The sequence below is a fragment of the Fukomys damarensis genome, unplaced genomic scaffold, assembly GCF_012274545.1.
Source record: "Fukomys damarensis isolate Sample0158 unplaced genomic scaffold, DMR_v1.0_HiC HiC_scaffold_19, whole genome shotgun sequence".
In the NCBI taxonomy this organism is placed as follows: Eukaryota; Metazoa; Chordata; class Mammalia; order Rodentia; family Bathyergidae; genus Fukomys; species Fukomys damarensis.
In genome coordinates this window covers 46,837,380-46,857,982 of record NW_022900931.1, presented here as the reverse complement: position 1 = coordinate 46,857,982, position 20,603 = coordinate 46,837,380, and the positions used below count along the sequence as shown (strand labels likewise).

At 42.3% G+C, this 20,603-nt stretch overlaps 2 protein-coding genes across 6 annotated transcripts in view; one reads left to right on the top strand and one right to left on the bottom strand.

Moving 5' to 3' along the window:
* Nucleotides 1–524: 524 nt before the first annotated feature.
* Nucleotides 525–5,416, bottom strand: Mpz (myelin protein zero). The gene is made up of 6 exons (XM_033765689.1): nucleotides 5,280–5,416; nucleotides 2,966–3,132; nucleotides 2,292–2,505; nucleotides 1,935–2,070; nucleotides 1,708–1,768; nucleotides 525–1,605 (listed from the first exon to the last, which is right to left on the bottom strand). Exons 1-6 carry the CDS (start codon nucleotides 5,374–5,376, stop codon nucleotides 1,504–1,506), a joined length of 777 nt encoding a protein of 258 aa, XP_033621580.1. The 5' UTR covers nucleotides 5,377–5,416; the 3' UTR covers nucleotides 525–1,503.
* Nucleotides 5,417–8,516: 3,100 nt separating this feature from the next.
* The window catches only part of Sdhc (succinate dehydrogenase complex subunit C), a 45,233-nt gene continuing 33,146 nt past the window's right edge, over nucleotides 8,517–20,603 (top strand). The window contains exons 1-3 of one of the 5 annotated variants that reach the window (XM_010616590.3): nucleotides 8,517–8,610; nucleotides 15,713–15,769; nucleotides 19,546–19,647. In XM_010616590.3, coding sequence (XP_010614892.1) covers nucleotides 8,591–8,610; nucleotides 15,713–15,769; nucleotides 19,546–19,647 — 179 coding nt within the window. In that variant the 5' untranslated portion in view covers nucleotides 8,517–8,590. Of the gene's footprint in view, nucleotides 8,611–8,634; nucleotides 8,921–15,712; nucleotides 15,770–15,806; nucleotides 15,829–19,545; nucleotides 19,648–20,603 lie in introns of those variants that run through there. The other 4 variants (XM_010616589.3, XM_033765688.1, XM_033765687.1 and 1 more) reach the window with 4 other exon arrangements.

Here is a 20,603-nt window from a genome sequence, read left to right as displayed (position 1 = left end):
TTCAGGCTGGCCTTGAACTCACTAAGTAGACCAGGCTGGTCTCAAACCCAAAGCAATTCTCCTGCCTCAACCTCTTAAGTGCTGGGATTACAGGCATGAGCCAACACATCTGGCCAAGAATTCAGATCTTGATAAAGAGTAAATCTGTGCTTTTAACTCCTTTAAAAACAAAACTGACACTGGATATTTTGCTGAATGTACGAACATGCCTGGTAGGCCTATTTCAGAGTTCTTTCTCTATTCTGTGTCAGCTCATATAGTTAAGACCAAACTGAACAGCCGAAACCAGTTGATGGGGGAGGCAGTATGGGAGGTTGAAGATAGAAGGGTTGGGAATTGTTCCCAGGAGAACTTGGAAATGCACTATAGAGGCAGCAGCTTCTGGAAATGTCAGTGTTTATTGAACATTTAAGGATATTTGGAGATTTGAGAGGAAATATACAGAATGTAGAAAAATTCCTAAGACTCCCCTGTGGCTAAGAGTGCAATCTCTTCCTTTCCCCCTTATTTTCCATTTGTTTCTCTTGCTTTCTGTTTGATTGTTTAAAGTCTTTTTTTGAGGCTCATTTGCCCCCTCTTTCACCCTGGACCTGTGAGGATCCATTGTTTCTCTCTCTCTCCTTCCTCAAGATCTTGAGTCTCAGAACTGCACTCTGAGTGGATGGGCCACACCCATCTTGCAGCTGAGGGCTGAGGATCAGGGGCCCCTCAGCTTGGGTTGGCTCTCCATGAAAGACTTCACGGGGGTGGGAACTGCAAAAGCCACATGACGTCATTGGTCCTCAGTCATGGGGGTCCGGACAGAGCACGGGCATGGGCAAACAAAGAATGGATTAAAAATAAAAAATAATCAATAACCTAAACAAACCCTGAAGGAGAGTATGATCTGTGTGTCCTGGGTGTTAGTAGGAACATGGAACGCAGAGCTGGGCCACCTGATGGAGGGCAGGGAGGGGCAGGAAGGTCCGGAGTCAGAAGGGTCAGGCTGGGGCCCAGTGGGTGGGAAGGCCAGGTGGCCTGGCGTTGAGACAGCAGCTGTCAAGGTCCTTTTCTTCTTGGTGCCAGTCGGAAAGGCACCAAACACACAGCCCTTGGGGCAGGTGAGGGGTAGGATTAGCCTCTGGGCTCCCAGAAAGCCAGGATGTGAAAATGGGGAAGAATACAAGAGCTTGGGAATGAATTTTGGAATGAAACTTACATCTCAAAGGCAGTGAGGGCAGGGCAGGGGCTGGGGAGCAAGGGAGGAAGCACCTAGACGGGGGATGAGAGGAGCCTAGGTCCCCCTGCTCTGGCAGGGCCTGGGGGTGGCGATCACTTGTCCAAGTCCAGGCCCATCATGTTCTTGAGGGCGTTCTTGAGGCTGGTTCTGCTGGGGGACTTGACAGCAGGCCGGAGCTCCGAGTTCTGCTCGTCCTTCCTTAGCTCCATCTCGATGACCACCACCTGAGCGCCTTTGGAGGACTCCACCCCCGGCCCCCGACGCCCCGCCCGGCCCGCTAACCGCTATTTCTTATCCTTGCGAGACTCCCCCAGCCCTTTGGACTTCTTCTCGCTGGCAGCTTTGGTGCTTCTGCTGTGGTCCAGCATGGCGTACAGCACCGGCGTGTGAAGGGAGGAGCGCACACGTCAGGCCTCGGCTCGGAGGGCCCTCACTGCGGGCCCGCTGGCTCCCCGGGTCCTCCCCAGCTCGCCCCCGGGTCCGCTAACCTGCCGCCCACGCTTCGACGAGTCCTTCGCAGACTTGTGCAACTTCCCCTTCTCCATGGCGCTGCAGGACAAGGGGGCGTCGTGAATTTGGCCCCTGCAGAACTCGCGCGCGGCACCTCAGACGCGTCTTCCCGCTTCCTTTGTCCCTCCACCCTCCGAAGCAGCCTCTGCCCAGGTGCGTGGGGAGACAGGGGAGGGGAGATGGGGAGTCTGGCTCCGCCCCTTACCTGAGCCTCCTCTGCAGGGTCGCCTGCCTGCGCAGCCAGCAGTACCGGACCAGGTAGAAAAGCAGCAGTAGCAACAGCACCACCCCGAGGACGCCCCCGATCACGGCTCCCAGCACCACCCCGTACCTAGTTGGCACTAGCAGGGAAGGAAGTGGGGAGGATGAGCAGGGACCTGGACCTCTGCTGTCTCGCCCCACACCTAGGTTAGGGACGTAGGAGTCCAAGGCTGCCTCTGCCAAGCGGTCGTGCCCCGCCCTGGCTTGACATCCTCCCGCTGGGCTCTCTGCCTCTTCCCCCAGCCTGCTAACCTTCCCTGAACTGCTTCCCGGGCTCCCTGGCCCCTGCCGCTTCTCACACCTTTTTCAAAGACATAGAGCGTGACCTGAGAGGTCTTGCCCACTATGTCTGGTGGGTTTTTGACATCACAGGTGAAAGTGCCGTTGTCACTGTAGTCTAGGTTGTGTATGACAATGGAGCCGTCCTTCCAGCGAGGGTCTCCGACCCACTGGATGCGCTCTTTGAAGGCCCCCACCTCATCGATGTAGGGCTGTCCTTTGGCATAGTGGAAGATCTGTGCGGAAGGGGGAAAGCGTGTGAGGGGACCCTAGAGAGAACCAAGCTGTGGAAGCAGGGCTCCAGCCTCAGGGGAAGGGAGCCTGGCTTGGAGAGGTGGTGCTGGGGGAGACGGGACAGTGCAGACAGGTCCTAGTCAGCTGACAAGCATTGCCACTTACCATGCCAAAGCTGGAGTTACGGCTTATGAAGAATTTTCCCATTCTTAGGCCAAATTCATATTCATATCCCCCCTCATATTTTGAGACATTACATAGCTCAGGATACTCTTGAACTTACTAGGTAGCCTAGACTGGCCTCGAACTCACAGTGATCCTCCTGTTTCACCCTCCTGAGTCCTGGGATTACAGGTGTGCACCACCATGCCTGCACCACCATGCCTGGCTCAAATTCTCTTTTCTGTTGTTCTGGGAAGCACTTTTCTGTCACCCAACCCCAGGATTCCCTCAGGCACTCACTGAAATGGCATCACGGCCCCCTTCCGGCTGGTAGCGCCAGGTGAAAGAGATGTCATCTGAGACCCACTCACTGGACCAGAAGGAGCAGTGCAGGGTCACCCGGGATCCCACAGCACCGTGGACCTCCCTGTCCGTGTAAACCACAATAGCCTGGGCTGGGGACAGCACTGCAAGTACAGAGTGGAAATCAGATACACAAGTGGGCTGAACGAGGGCTTCAGAGGAGGAGAGATCAACGGGCAGATGAGGCTGAGTCACTGGTTGGAGCCCATAGCAAAGACAACTTATTCTGAGGCCTTAGTCTCTGGGCTGACCAAACTGATGAGTGGAAATGCTGTGTCGGTCCAGCACGTGCCCTGGGGAGATGAAGTCAGCAGTAACAGCCTTGCTTGCAGACTTCCGGAGGCTGGGTCATCTCCAAGTCTTCCCTTATCTTTAGGTCAGTGTCTTAACTCATAAGCTATCCCTTAGATGAAAGGTTTTTAAACTTTTATAAATTATACAGGTAATATATTTGCATTCTTCTTATAAAGTATTCACACAATACAGACAAAGCTAAAGTCTCCTTTGACACTCACCCTGAACAATTCTTTTCCTGTCATCCCCTCCTATATAGAATCACAGTTATCAGTTTAATATATGTGTTTCCTTTTAATCAGAATCAATACAAACAGTAAAATCTAGATATACTTCTACTTGTAACAAATGGGTAGTTTGTGGAGCTATATTTTAATACACATTGCATTATATTTTACTTTTTTTTTTCTTTTGGCTTAAGAACGTATATGTCTCGGGGAGAGTTTTGTGTTGATTCATAGACATCTACCTTATTTTTAATGGCTTTATAGTACTTTACAGAGCAGCACATTTAAATTTCTGGCAGAAAAAAATGAACTACAGAACATATGTCTTCTTCCCTTACACAGCTGTCCTGACTGTTGAATTCCTTTTTGCCAGACAGCTTGCTCCTGCAGGGAGAGCCAGGGAAAGAAGGACCTCGTCCCCTCTCAAGGGAATTCCGGTACAGCAAGATCCCAAGCTTGGAGCTCAGATGACTATGCATGTGAGCCTCTGTGGTTCAACCATTCTCACCCTTCTCTTGGCCGTTCTGGCCAAATGCTGCCCCCAAGACTCACCCACACAAGGAAGGCCATTCCTGGGAGACTGTGTGTGGGCTGGCCCTGGATGGGGGCAACTGTGGGCCTTTTGTTCTATAGAGGGAGAAGGCACCCAAACAAAATCCCATTGTCTGACCAATGTCAGGGGCTTATGCCAACCCCACCCTCCACCTCAGCATATGATATCATTTTCTCAGCTCCTGGGACTTCTACCTTATAGCCTTCTTGGGAATCCCCTGTGTGATAAGGGCTCTAATCACCAGTGTAACTCATTGGATTTAATTTCTTTCTATTCCTCCTGTTATGATAACACCATTGCACTTCTCAGCTTTGCTCAATGGTTCTATGAGCAGGCCAGGTATCAAGACAGAACTTTCTCCTCCTTATATTCCCTCTCCCCATTTACCTCACTGTGTCCTAGTCCAATTCTTATCCTTCACATTTTCTCAGAGTAGTCCAATATTGTCCCAAACAGTATAAGTTCTGGGGTTCTGACTCAAGTTGCTGACAACTAGAACTTTGGACTCTGAACCGTCTCCCTCCCCTGCTGTTCCTCAACTCTCACTCCTGCTTACCTATTGCTCACCCATTTCAGTAGGATTCAGGGCATCTTGGAAAAGGGAAAGGCCTATTCAACTAACCCTGCTCTGACTTTCTCTTTCTCACCGAACATCAGCCAGAGGGCAAGGAAGGGGCTATTCAATTTATGGAACAAGACATCTTTAAAAGGACAAGATTCTAGGATCTCATAGAACCTCCCTTCACCTCCATTAGCTACATAATAGATAAGGAACAGAGTTACCAAGAAATAAAGACTTTGAGGAGCTGAGGCCACAAACCTTGGGTTCCTCCTTACATCATACTCCTTCACTTTTCTGGGAGGTTAAGGCTGAATACCTCTTGCACTACTAGGTGATGGGCAAGGAGCAGAACTCATGTTTGATGCTGTTCCTTCCGTGCTGTAACATCACTGCCTGTTGACTCTGAGCATGGCCCTGGAGGTATGACCCCGGCTTTCCACAGTGGTCCACCCATGCCTGCTTCTTTCACAGAACACCTTTCCTGCTTCTGCCACATGACTCCCCCCACCCCGAATGGAACAGTGCCTTCCTGCTCTTGCTCACTGGCTCTTGGCAATACGAGTGTGATGAAGCGCCTGAGATTCAGGGTTCCCAGACTGCAGTGGCTCCACTTACCCAAAGCAGAGAAGAGCAGCACAGCCAGAACAGGGCTGGAACTGGACCAGGGAGCCCCAGGGACCATAGCTGGGGCAGGGACCAGGGCCTGGCGCATCTGTGGGGTAGAGAGAGTGGGGGACAGGGAACTGAGCAGGAGGTTCCTGGAACCCCCTTAAAATCCCCTGGGGCTTCAGCATGAGGGGGCTGTCCTGAGCCAGTAACCAATTGCGGCCTGGCATGTGCAGTTGAGGGGTGGTGGGGAGTGTACAGAGTGCAGGAAGCAGAAGGGGCATTGTGTACTCTGGGTAGAGGGGTGGGGGGGTACATACCACCCCTACACAGAGGGCTTTGTGTCTGCTGGCCTCCCCCCCCCAGGCTGGAATGTTGGGGGGTGGTAAGGGAAAGGGACAGAAACAGGGACACAGACACACTTCTCTGAGGATACATAGGCAGGGAAATCTAAATCCAAAGCCCATGGAAAGGGATTCCTCCCTAGCCTCCTTGCCTGAGAGTGGCTCCCCCAGATCCCTAGCAGTTTTCTTCTTCAGAACTCTGAAAATAGGATATTCCCTGTTGTTTTGATTACGATGACCTGCATTACAGACTTTCTGAGATAACCAGGTCTGTTGGGATTTTTTTTTTTCATCTTCCTACATCCTGGGAGATTTTTCCAGGATAAAAAACTTTTCTCCACTGGAAAATTTTCAAAGAAGCCTCAGACCTTTCCCTCTTTGTGAGAAAGTCCTCCACACCTCATGCTGCAGTTTTAAGTCCATTTCAGCTTAGACCAAGGCAACAAAATTGTATTGCACACCAGCTATATGTCAGGTAGGGGAATGCAGGTAATAGAAGAATGAAAAATAAGTCCTTCCTGAGAGTTCAAAATCTAGTCTGGGGATGTGGAGGGGAGAGATCAGATGATGAAGCTATCAGCAATTAATTAAAATAAACCATGATGCTTGCCTTGATAATAAACGGAGTTGGGAGTACAACAAAGGGCAATCTCAAGAAGGTTAATTTATATAAGAGATCAAGAAAAAATAAATTCCATTTAATAAATGAAGTCCAGGGCTGGGGGGTAGTTCAGTGGTAGAGCATATGCCTAGTACGTGTAGGACACTGGCCTTCATCCTCAGTTCTGCAAAAGGTAACAAAACAAAAAATCCACTCATAAATGGAGTTCAGAGGAAGGGGTAGTCATATCTAGGAAGCAGTATTAAATATGGACCAACCTTAAAGGATGTGTGACACTTTGAAAAGGACTGGGTACAGAGGGTGATCAGACAGAACAGAAAAAGCAGGAACAAAGAGGTGAAGCAACATGATTGGGTGCATGTGGATATACGCATGTGTTCCATAGGTTTGAGAGGCACTGTGAAGACTTAGGGCAGATTTTATGCTATGATTTGAGAGAACTTGAAGGGTCATAGGAGGGAACAAGTCTGAACAGGATGGCTGAAGCCAATTCATGTAAGGCCTTAAATGACAGGTGAAAGAGAGTGGAGTTAATTCAGTACATTGTAAGCATCTTCTGAAGATTTTAGGATAGAGTTAGGAATGTCTCCATGACCAGAACTGGTTTTGTTTTTCTTCATACAGGGTCTCTCTATGTAGACCAGGAGCTTGGGCAAGTGCTCTGTCAGTGAGCTACATTCCCAGATCTTTCAGATGTGTTTATTTTGACACAATGGCTCACTAAATTGTCCAGATTGGCCTAGAATTTGCAATCCTCCTGTCTTAGCCTCCCAAGTAGCTGGGATTATCCAGCTTTGTATTTGTTTCTCCTGGACAATATCTAAGTCTGTATCTTTGAATTCCTTGTAGCACTTTTCACAGACTCTGGTAAGTCAGCAGTACAGATATGGTAAATAAAATTATATAGAGTGGCTGGGCATGGTGGCACACACTTATAGTCCCAGCACTCAGGAGGCTGAGGTAGGAGGACTGCTGTGAATTCAAGGTCAGCCTGAACAACATAGCTAGACCCTGTTTTAAAAAAACAAAAACAAAAAAGATGAAGAGAAAGAGATATTCATTGCATTTATTAATGGGAAGCTCCAGAGGGCCAAAAGATGATCAAGAACTGGAAGTTCCATAGCAGAAAATTGTACTGGAACAACTTTCTAATGATTAAATTGCTTAAAAATTTTTGTTTTTGTTGTTTTAAGTATTCATCATAAAATGTGTTCGCGCAGTCTTGAAGATGTGAGGAACACTAAAGAGGAGATTCGTGCATTGGATAGCAGGTTAAATTAGGGAGCCTCAAAGGTCCTTTCCAATCCTAAAGTCCATGAACGTGCTCTTTGTCAAGCATTACAGAAATGCAAAATAGTTTTATTCACTTGATGCAAAAAAGAATTTAATTTGTGCTATTTAAATCCTGAAAGGAAATATGCAGGAGTGCTAAATATAAATGAGATCTGAATATTAATATAACTGAGTATGTTTTATTGCTGAATAGGAGTTGCTTGGGACGTCCTCTTTCCTCCTCCCCATACATCCCCCTTCCCAAAGGTCAAGAACTTCAGTATTGTTTTATTCCTTTTTCATTTGCCCTTTTTCTCCAATTGCAAGTGCTCTGCAATTGATTTCTCTGCTTGTGTTCCTCAAAACTGTTTATATACAGTTCCTCATAACTATTTATATAAATCAAAAAGCTTTCTCCCCCCACAGCACAGGTTCTTCTGATTGTGGGTGTCACCCACATAGCGTTGAAACAGAACAAGAGAGCGCTGTCTTTAGCTGGTGGCTGGTGGGCGTCTAGCTCACACTGCAGCTCAAGCCTAGGAATGGTGGGGCCTAACCTTGGTTAGAGGAGGTTCCTTGTCCTTAGGAATGGTAGTCGCTACCCTGCCTCCCTCTCTTAAATTGGATCTCAGTTTGGGTTTTCTCATTTTGGCTGAAGCTTCACAGTAGAAAGGAAGGGAGTACACACACTATCTTTTTCCCTGGATGTCTCAGCCAGCCAACCAGACGTTTTTAGGCTGACCAGGGAGATAGAGTAAAACAGACTTGAGAAGCCCTCAGTGAACAATCTGAGGAAAGCCGGTGTTTGGTACAGCAATACAGAATGAATGTGTACGCAGGTAAAACGCATACTGCAAAATTCAAGCTAGTAGCGTTTCTGCAGAACTGGCAAACACTGGCAAAAATCTCCGGAGACAAGCAATACAGAAAACCAAAAGACTGCAACGAAACCATTAACCGAAAAGGGGAAAGGTTGAGCCCAGCCATTTAAAAAGCTCGGTGCTGTCACGTGACTATCCCGACCTCCGCCGTCTTCAGAACGCGGCGTAGCTACGCCACTTCCGTCCAGGCCAGAATCCAAGATGGCGGCGCTCTTGTTGAGGTGACTTTATCTTGGGGCTGGGAGTCGGTACCCGCGACACTGGGAGACTTAATCCCTCATGTCTTGCCGATAACGTTTTATCCTGTGCTCCGGCAAGTAAAGGACCCGTGGGTGTGTAGGCCACACGCTCTGGAATCCTTGGAGCCCCTCCCCTCCCCCTCCAGCCGCTGCCGTGCAACTCCGTCTGGCTTCGAGGTCACTTGTTCCGTACCCTGGAGTGGCGCAGCTGTCAACTTTTCTGCTTCTACCCCAAATTGCTCATGTGGTCGCACCCGGAGCCGAGCCCTATAAAAATTGTTTTAACCTCGAGGTTAGCTGACCATGGGTCTTGCAATTTGGAGGTCATTCTTAGGGGGGGTGGGCCGGTGGGGCTGGGGCTGGAGGAATGTCTTCGGTGTGCTTTGTTTTTGCTTTTTATTACTGCAAACGTTAGCTACTGCTAGCAGTGTGTGGGCCCTGTCCAGGTCCCTGACCGGCCACTGGCAAAGGTGAAGGAAATCTGGATTCCTACCATTTCAGCTGTTAGTAGTCCTTTGCTGCAGCCCAGTTAATTCATTTTTATCTTTTTACCTGAAAATAGCCACGGAATGGATATTCCGGCTTTTCTCTAAAAGGTCAATTCACTGTCCAGAGAAATAGCGTAGATTTCGTTCTCTTCTGAACTCTCCACTGTCTAGTTCTTTCTCGACTCAGCCTTTCTAGTCCTTGAGACTAGCGCCTTTTGACACTCCTGGTACACATCCCAGCATAGTTTTGTGCCAGCCCTATTTTTGGAAACTATTTGTTATGGAAAGTTAGGCGCAGTGCTGTTGAGATTTCAATCCCCAATTTCTCTAAATGTCTTCTCATTTGTCTTCCCAGTTTAGTCACACAGTATAAAAATAGAGGGACTTTGTTTAGTTTTTCTCTGTGAAAAAAATGATTCCCCTTGGAGTTGAGATCAATTATCTTAATCCTTCATTTTCTCCTCCCCTTTCATCTTTATATAAATATACCCATGTATTTTTTTATGAGATGCACAAAGACCATTGATGCCAGACCTGCTTCCTTTAATTCCGGATGATTTTATAATTGAATGCTTTTCAATTCTTTGACTTCTATTTAATAGATATTAGGGCTTTTGGAGGAACTAACATTTAGCTGCTTGACATGTGTTCTTTTTCCCTTTTCCTTTTTTTTTTTTTTTTGCCGGGGTGGGATACTGGGGATTGAACACAAGGTCTTTGCACTAAGCTCCATCCCAGCCCTTTTTCATTTCTTAAAAATTTTGAAACAAGCTCTCACTACGTTGCACATTTACCTGTGCTGGGCTCAAACTTGTGATCTTGCTTTAGCCTCTCATTGCTGGACTTACAGGTGTATGCCACTGTGCTTGGTTAATAGTTTGTTTTGAGTATAAGAATTAGTGGTTAGAAGATGAAGATCATTGTATAATTTCCCCTCTCATCCATGGGTTTCTTATGCATGGATTCACAACTTCAGGTGGAAATACTTGAAAAACAAATTTTCCAGAAAGCTCCAAAAAGCAAAACTTGAATTTACCAACAGCTAAGCATTACACTGAATCCAGGTGAATAAAAGGATATGTAGGCATATGCTGATGTAGTCTCCCACCATTTCACAGATCCTTAGTCTCCAGCACATATTGTTGGAGAATTGTTTACTTCAGTTAATTTGTGTATTGTGTAGTTAGACCTATAATTTAGTTGGTTGTATCCGCACTGTACATATACAGACTTTTCCCCCTTGTCATGATATGAATAATATGGTATAACAATTATTTACAAGCATGCTTACATTGTACTGAGTATTGTAAACTGCCAATAATTAAAGTATATGTGTGATTAAAAAATACAGTGGATGTCAAAATTTGTTACACATTACCATTAATCCCTCTCAGAATATTTCCTCTCACTTTAACCACACTTATTCCAGTGTTTTTGCCGCTTTCTGAAGCAGTTCCAGAAGTCCTTTGTATCTTTAGTTGCAGTGTCATGGCTGCCTTGACAACCTGACTTGATTAAAAACATTGACCTTTCATGATCATTTTGACTTTAGGGAAGAACCAGAAGTTTCACAATGATAGGGCTACACAGTAATATTTTTATGAGTGTTGCTTTGCATCAGATGGCACTCAGGAGCAGCATTCACTGTATTTGTGTGGGGGGGTACTGGGGATTGAACTCAGGCCCTTGTGCTTGACAGGCAGGTGGTGGAACCACTGAGCCAAATCCCCCGCCCTACTGTATTTTTGATAATATATCAAGACACAAAAGAGGACTTCCAGAACTGCTTTAGAAAGTGGCAAGAACAGTGGGATAAGTGTGTTTGAAGTGAAGGGGAATACTTTGAAGGGGATTACATGGCAATGTGCCTTTTACAGTAACAAATTTTTAACAAATTTAAACATTTTTAAAGTTAGCCTTTGTATGCAAACACTATTTTATAGAAGGGATTTAAGCATCCATGGATTTTGGTATCTGCTGGGGTCCTGGGACTAATCCTTTATGGCCACAGCCATTAAGTGTATCCAGATATTATCTTGATTTGTGTAGCACTGTCCATGCCAGGATTCAGTGCCAAGAAAAGATTTCTTTTCTTTTAATGGTAATCTAAAGTTCTCACGGGAAGGGCCTCTTTCTCACAAGGACTTTTTTAGAAATACCTTCTAAGAAGTGTAGTTTTAGTAATGTCACTAATTCCATTTATTTTGGATGAGTCGTGGTCATTGATTCTATGAATGTGATTTCTTTCTTTGTGGATTCAAAATAATAACTAGGCCCACTTAAGAGAAATACTGAGCTTCTATAGAGTGTATTTAATTTTAATGGACAAAAATTGTATATTATTTACTGAGTACAACATGATGTTTCAAAATATGTATACATTGTATTAAATGTAACTAATCAATGTCTGTGTCCCCCCATACTTATTTTTTTGGTGTGGTGAGAACATTTGCAATCTACCCTGCCGTTTTTCTTTTTTCTTTTTCTTTTTTTTTTTGAGACAGCGTCTCACTATGTAGTTGAAACTGACCTGGAACTTACTATGTAGCCCAGGCTGGTCTCGAACTCACAGTGATCCTTCTGCCTCAGTTTCCTGAGTGCTGGGATTACAGTCATGAGCCACCATGCCTGGCCATTACCCTCCAGTTTTTCAGTATGTAATATTGTTTCACTATTATAAAATATTGCACAATGTATATACACTGAAACATCACATAGTATCCCATTAATACATATAATTTTATGATTTATATATTCATTAAAAAATAAAAATCACCATGTTGTAGATGGAGCTCTAGAACTCTCTGCTGGCATGTAGCTTGAGGCTAACATCTCCTAAAACTACCCTTCCAGTTAGATACTTTTAATGATCTGCTAATTAAAAATTCTTAGTTATCAGGGTATTGTATATCATGGCTTTTGATTTTTTTTTCTTTCTGTACCAGTGATTGAATTCAGGACCTTATCCTTGTTAGGCAGGTACAGTGCCACTGAGCTAAATCCCTGCACACCCCCCCCCCTTTTTTTTTTTTTGAGATGAGATCTTGCTGTGTAGTTCAGCCTGGCCTTGAACTCGCTATGTAGCTCAGGCTGGCTTTGAACTCAGGGCAAGCCTCCTACCTCAGTCTCCTGAGTGCTGGGATTATAGGCATGTGCCATCATGCCCTACTTGAATAGTGCTCTGCATTTTGTATGTTCCTAAGACAGCTCAGGGACCAGCCAGGGAAAAACAGCAGCCAATTTACAAACTTCCTTGGTGTTCAATCAAGGAATGACTTGCCAAAGTCAAGAAGGAGTAGATAACTAAGTGAAGGACAGCTGGGCTTCTGTCTAATATATGTGCTGTTTTAAGCACAAAATCACCAACCGTCAGCTATCTTATAATAATATAAAGTATTAAATATATGAAATGCCTCTAAAAAGTGAGGTTTACCTCTTAATAAGACTACTTTTTATTTTTAAAATAAACTTGGAGGGGGATTTAGCTCAGTGGTGCTACCGCCTGCCTCATAAGCACAAGGTCCGGAGTTTGATCTCCAGTACCAAAAATAAAATAAACTCAGAGGTAGAGTCTTACTGGACATGCATGAGGCTTTGGGTTTGATCCCCAACACCAAAACAAAACAAAAGCCCATATGTACTGAGCTTAGTGGCACACGCCTGTAATCCCAGCATTTGGGGGGCTAAGGCAGGAGGATCATTGAGAGTTCAAGGTTGGCTTGACTTACATAGTGAGACCCTGTCTCAAAAAACAAAATAACCCGTACTCATTCATGATCATTTTTGAGCCTCTTCTACATGTCAGACATTAATATAGGCATTATAAATGCAGTGTTCTAGTCCTGTCCTTGAGCTCAAAGTCTAGCAGGACAGATAACTAAATGAATTATTAAACAATGAACTAACTGTTGGTAGATACAAACGTGGTGGGGAAGTGTGGCAGACACAGTAAGTAATACTGAGAAAAATGGAGATTTTGCCATCAGGATTTGGGTTTTGAAGGATGAACATTTCCCCTTGATAGAGTTTCCATCAGAACATTGAGCAAAGACATGTAAATTCATGCCTTTCTGTATACAAATGATTCCTTTTCAGAATGTCACTCAAGGTTATATATCTAATTTATTCTGGCTGCTACTCATATACATATGAAACTTTTGGGAAGCTGTCAGTCAAGTTTAGAGGTCATGTAAGAGAAACTCACTTAAAGTAGTATCTTGTTTTGGATTGAAAAGTAGTGTTCAATTTGGTCTCAGACTTGGCTTTGGATAACTTTTTTTCTCATAAGTCAAATCCATTTTCAGCAAATGAATGTTTTTGTCGTCACTGAGGATTTTAAGAAGAATGTGATGTGATTTCTAAAAATCTTAGGGAGACCAATGAAATAATGTCTTACATGTAATGTGTCCTGTGCATTTTTTCCCTATACCAATTAAGGTATATCTTACCAGTCTCATTTTATAAATGGAAAAGTTGAAGTTCACTGGCTCCCTGAAGTTATACAACTCATGCAGATCTAAGACTTCGCTCTGGCATTTCGACTTTCCAGTGTTCTTTCCTAGTGCTGTTGCTGCCTTAGTCCAGAGAAGTTTCAAAAATGATTTGATCAGTTAAATGGGAATTTATAAGGCATTTTGAAAGACACAACACTAAAATTAACGAAAAAGAAAGACAGTGCTAACTGGAAATTATAGATTCTGACTTAATAAAAAAGATGAAAGGAGATGGGAGAGCAGGTAGGAAAAAAATAAGTAACTCCTACTCTAAATACAACAAATGGAAGTCTGTGCAGTGACACACACCTGTAATCCAAAAACTCAGGAGGCTGAGGGAGGATTGTGAGAGTTTGAGGCCAGCTTGGGGTATACAAAGAGTTGAAGGCCACCCTGTTTGGACTACACAGTGAGACTGTTCTCAAACTATGAAGTATTATTACTTTCTAGCTATAACATTTTAAATACTATTCCTTAGTGAAAAAATTAAATCTCAAGAGTTCCTGGTTTCATGTGAAAGAAAAGGTTAGATATTTCATTTTGTCATATTTCAAATAAAGTTATAAAATTTGTGCAGCTCATTTCTGTGAGGGCCTGTGGAAAGCTTACATTGGTATTTGTTTGGAAAACAATAGCACTAGACAGAATTTGCCATAGATTCCAACCCACATCTACAAACTCTTGCTGGGTAGCCGAGTAACTGGGCCTAGCCTGGTGTGAGGAATGCATCCCCTGCAACTTCAGAGACAATTCAGTTGATTTAAAGAGACTTGTTCCCACTTCTTTTTGGGAGTCTTGGGTATACAATGTCTGTATTCACCTCTTGCCTTCAAAGCTGGGAAGAAGGAAGAAGTGGATTCTAAAGGCAGTGTTGGTTGGATTTTTCCTTTCAAATAGTGGGGGCCTTTTAGTGTACTACTGTAAGGCGTAAGACTCTTGAAACATTTGTATATCTAGTATCAGTGGTATGAGGGATATCATGAGATTGCTTGTTTGTTTATTATTTTGGTTTTTTGAGACAGAGTCTTGATATGTAGTTCAAGCTGGCCTTGAGCTCACTATGTAGCCCAAGCTGGCCTAGAACTTGCAGGGATCCTCCTGCCTCTGCCTCCCAAGTACTAGGATTACAGGCATGTACCACAACCAGCTCATGAGCTCTTTTAGAAGATAGTTAGAACTACATGAGATTTGTATCCTGTAATACTTCATTGATATATAATGGGTATACAATAAACTTGTAGAATCATATTTTTACTTTTAGACCATCACTGATTTGTTGATTTTAGAAAGCTCTGATGTAATGATATGATTAAAGAGTATAATGGCTTTTGTTTTTCCTAATACTATATAAACTTTGGATCAGTTGGATTGTCCCTAATAAAATGCCTAGTCACATGCACATGTTTCTTTTTGACTTGAAAAAAACAATTCTGCTTGGGAGGCTGAGGCAGGAGAATTGCTATGAGTTTGAGGCCAGCCTGGACTACATAGTTCAAGGCCAGCCTGACCTTGTGAGACAGTGAGACCTTGTCTCAAAAACGCCCCCAAAATTTAAAAAAAAAAAGGAAAGCAGTTCTGGTAGTATGCATACATGTGAAAAATAGCAACTTTTAAGTAGAAAATTTATATATCCTCTTTACATACTTTTTCATGGGATACCTCTTCTAAAAAAACTTCAAAAAATTATATTTGCATTCTCATATTTTTGGTACTATTATATCAGACTTTTTGACTTGAAGTTTATCCAGGTTGGTGGTTCCTGAAATGACCTTAGTATTATGATCTTTCTTCCTCAGAACCCATATTTTTCATATTTTAATCTATTTACAACAAGTCTCTGGTATAACTAACCTATATGTTTGCTGTTGTCAGTGGTTCACTCTAATTTTTGTTTGTTTTGGGTTTTTTGTTTTGTTTTGGCATTAATGGAAATAAAACCCAAGGCCTCATGCATGCTAAGCAAGCACTTTACACTGAGCTATAGCCAGCCCTCATTTTAAATTGATTCCTATGCCCCTAAGTCCAGTATACTACAAAAATAGAGAAGTTGATGTATTGAAGTTGTCTCTGAGTGTGTATTGATTCTTGCCTCTTGTCTTACAGACATGCTGGCCGACATTGCCTCCGATCCCACCTTAGTCCTCAGCTCTGTATCAGAAGGTAAGTTTCTAAGTCTAGGGATCATTATTATACCTTAGTCCTCAGCTCTGTATCAGAAGGTAAGTTTCTAAGTCTAGGGGTATCATTATTATTATTATTATTATTATTATTATTATTATTATTATTATTATTACTTGTTTTTCCTCAGGGAAAAGCAATAGGTTGTTAATTTAGATTTGGGTGATATGTAAGAAATGGATATGGGCAGTTGTAAACCATTGTCTAAAAATTTAATAATCATTGTCACTAAGTTTTCTGATTTCTTTTCTCTCTTTCTGGTCCTGGGCATTGAACCCAGGGCCTTATACTTGCCAGGTAAGTGCTCTACCACTCAACTACATCTTCCACTATTTTTCTGCCTGGAAGTAGAAAAAGCAAGGATATTTATTTGGTGTTTTAAAATTTTTCCTTTTTCAGCTTTTTTTGTGTTTTCTGTTGCTCCACCAGTTTGCTCTGGTTTCTTCATTCTTACCTTTATATCTAATTCTCTTCTATTTTTTTCTCCTTAATTTTTTTTTTTTCTTATACTCTCTAGATTTAGGCAGTTTCAGAATTTAGGTTTTATTTTGTTTTTATTTTTGTGGTACTGGGGATCAAACTCCAGCCCTTGCTCTTGCAAGGCAGGCTGCAGAACCACTGAGCCAAATCCCCAGCCCATAACTTAGGTTTTAAATATATTTCTTCCTCCTTAATATTCATTCCTACTCTGTTGACCTTAACAATCGACTTTGAGTTTTTTTCTTTAACTTTTTATTTTGGAAATACTTTATGCTTTCAGAAAAATTGTAAGAACAGTATGATAAAATTCTATATACCTTTTACCCAGATTCATCAATTATTAACATTTTGCTGTGTTTGCTTATCACACTATTGGTTGTACCATACAAAATTTGTTTGTTTGTTTTTGGTACTGGGGATCAAACTCAGGACCTTGGCCTTTTGAGACAGGCGTGGCACCACTGAGCTAAATCCCTGGCTCCCCAAAATTGTTGTTTTTGTGGGTCAAATCTGGTTGAATATTTGTGGCTTAGCCTAATATATACTTGTTATTATTATCACTGAATTCTTTGAGAATAGTTTGTGAACATTGTGATCCTTTACTTCTAAATCTCCTAATAAAAGAATCATATAACACAGTATAAATTAAAAGCACATTATCAAGTTTAGAAATTTAACATTGACACTTATCTAATATGTAGTTGATTTTCAGAATTTCTTTGTCCCAGATAATACATTTTATAGAAAATGTGTATTTCCTCCATCCAGAAATCTAATTAGGCTCTCAAATATACTGCTGTCATTTTTCTGTAATTACTATTTATTTGTATATTTGGGTTTTTGCTGTTAAGGATTGAACCAAGACCTTTACACTGAGCTGAGATATATTTCCCAGCTCTCTTTAAAACTTTTTTTTTTTCTACTGGGGATTTAGCTCAGTGGCATCATGCCTGCTTTGCAAGTGCAAGGTCCTGAGGTCGATCCCTGCTACCAAAAAAAAAAAAACAAAAACAAAAAACCTTTTTTAAAGACAGAGTCTTACTAAATTGCCCAGGCTGGGTTTAAATTTGTGCTCCTCTTGCCTCAGCCTCCCAGAATGCTAGGATTACAGATATGTGTTACCTTGCCTGGCTCTGCTTTTTAATCTGGTACTACATATTAGCCTATCTTTGTCTTTTGGGACACTGACATTTTTGATGAATATAAGCCAATTGTTTTGTAGTATTTCACAAGTTGAGTTTGTGGATTGTTTTCTAATGATTAGAAATGTTATTACAGTACATCATATCAGGAGCCAAATAATACTCTTTGTCTCATTATTAATTTGTTTTATTTTTTTGTACCAGGGATCAAACTCATGACCTTGTACTTGCAAGGCAAATGCAGCATCACTGAGCTAAATCCCAGGCACTTACTTTTGGGTTTTTTTTTTGTTGTTGTTTGTTTGTTTGTTTGTTTTGAGACAGGGTCTCACAGTATAGTTGAGACTGACCTGGAACTCACTGTGTAGCCCAGGCTGGTCTGGAACTCACAGCGATTCTCTTGCCTCAGCCTCCCGAGTGCTGGGATTATAGGCGTGCGCCACTACGCCCGGCTGCTTTTGTTTTTTTGAGATAGGGTCTCACTGTGTAATTCAGGATGCCCTTGAACTTGCTGTGTAGCCCAGGCAGTCCTGCCTCAGCCTCCTTAGTATTGGGATTATAGGTGTACGTCAGTATAACCCGCTATTTATTAATTATTTTTAACTTTGATCATTTGAATAAGAAAATGCCTGCTAAGTTTTTTTCTACCATAAAGTTACCAAGTCTTCCTTTTGTACTTATGTATTTATTGGTGATGCGCTTCATACATACTAACACTAAGTATGCACTCAGCCCCTGAGCTGCCTTACCCTGGAGATATTTTCTTGAGGCGAATGGAATGATGTTTTAGTGGAGTTTATTTTGGTTGTGGTTTTTCCTTCCCTTCCTTCTTTCCTTCCTTCCTTCTTTCCTGTACCACTGACCAACACTCTTAGTTCTGGAATAATGAATACAAGCACAGAATAAATTGTTGAGCATAACTCTGATGGTTGGTTTCAATATGGACTAGAGAAACCAAGAGCTGGGCATAGTGGCACACACCTATAATCCCAGCACTCAGAAGACTGAGGCAGGAGGATGGATCACTTTGCATTCAAGGCCAGCCCAAACTACATAGCAAGTTCCAGACTAGCCTGAACTATGTCATGAGACTCTCCCAAAAAACCAAAAGAAAAGAAAAAAAGAGAAACCAAGGTGCTCTTCAGCAGTACTGAACTGAATGCAGATCAATTTTTTTTTTTTTTTTGGTACTGGGGATCAAACTCCCAACGTTGTGCTCCAGAGGCTAGCATGGTGCCACTGATCTAAATCCCTGACCCTTTTTTAAAATTTTTTATTTTTTATTTTTATTTTTGATACCGGGGATCGAACTTAGGACCTGAGATCTTGACTTCAAAGAACATATTCCGTCCTTAGAAAGACATAAGACTACAGATGGTAATATATGAAAGTACCTGAGACCTGTGTTTGTTCAGCTGGAGTTGGAGGACGGGGAAAGAAAGAAAAAGAAAAAGAAAACAAAACAAATGGAGTTGAAATTTTACACTTGTCCTACAGAAGTTGAGCTTTGATTGTTGGACCTGTGTGTTAGTAAAAATTGGAAGAAAGAATTATCCTCTGATATAATTTCTTGGGGCAATTGAGGGTTTTCCCCCTAAATTATTTTATTTAGTGCTGGGAATCAAACCTAAGGCTTCATGCGTGCCAAGCAAGGACTCTATTACTGAGCCACCCCTGTTGGCAACAGTTGAGGTGTTTTCTTATTTATTTATTTATTTTTGGTATCGAGGATTGAACTCAGGACCTTGTGCTTGCAAGGCAGGCAGCACCACTGAGCTAAATCCCCAGCCCTGTTTTTTTTGTTTTGTTTTTTTAGCAGGATCTCTTTATGTAGTTCAGGCTGGCGTTGATCTCACCAAGTATTACAGGCTGGCCTAATTTAGTGATCTTCTGCCTCCAGCATCCCAAATCCTGGGATTATGGGCATGCACCACCATGTCCAGCCATAGTCAAGGTTATTAATTGAATCAACTCAGCGTAAAGATAAGCGAGTCTTAGGAATGTGTTTGAGTGTGTTTTCCTAAATTGGGAGGTTTGTCTGGCTCACCTTGCCTTAAAAAAAAAAAAAGCCTTTTGTTATATAAAATATTAAACCAAGCTTACTTTTAATTCTTTTAAAACCTGGCTTTATTTTAGTGCTGTGCCTTTGGGAACCACAGCCAAAGAAGAGATGGAGCAGTTCTGGAATAAGAATACAGGTTCAAATCGTCCTGTATCTCCCCATATCACTGTCTACAGGTAAGGGCTTGAATCAGAAGCTGGGGATAGTAGGTTAAAATTCTGGAGTTTGGTCCTCAGCTCCCCTGATAACATATTTCCCTCAACTGGTGAGAAATATTTACTCAACTGGAGTGCAGCTATATAAATGAGTTGACCCATCCAGAGTGGAAGAAGAGAACATAAGTTTATCTCAGGCCCTTTTTATATGGAGATGACTAAATTCTATCTTCTAGATTTAATCTGTTTTGCAAAACTATGATTTATGAAATTTTGACAAGTCAAATGTAATTCCATTAATTAAAAGTTCTTGAAACAATATCAAATTTACATTAAAGTTGCAGAAATAATAGCATTCCCATCTACCTTTATGTAGATTGGCATATTTTTAACATATCTGAATTATTTAAGAACAAATTATAGGGCTGGGATTTAGCTCAGTGATTCCGCTGCCAGACTTGCAAGCATAAGGACCTAAGTTCGATCCCCGGTACCAAAAAAAAAAAAAAAGAAATTATAGCTGGGAATGTAGCTCAGCAGAACAGCACCTGCCTGGCAAGCTCAAGGCCCTGACTTTGATTCCAGGTACCCCTACTACACCTCCTCCCACACCCCCTGCCAAATAACAAATTATAGAAACAATGCCTCATTATTCCCACATAGTTTTCTACTGAGATAGGTTCTTGCCATAATAAATTTTTACAAACTTAATGGCTTAAAAAAAACACAAATGTGTAGTTTTTTTTTTTTTTTTTTTTTTTTTTTTTTTGGTACCAGGGATTGAACTTGGGCCCTTGTGCTTGCAAAGCAGGCGGCAGAATCACTGAGCTAAATCCCTGGCCCTCAAATGTGTAGTCTTAAAGGCCTGTAGTTTAGAAATGTGATGCAAATGTATGAATTGAGGGATTGTCAGGGTTTTTTTTTTTGTTTTTTGTTTTTTTTTTTTTTTTCCCGAGGAGAGTCTCTTTTTGTGTTCT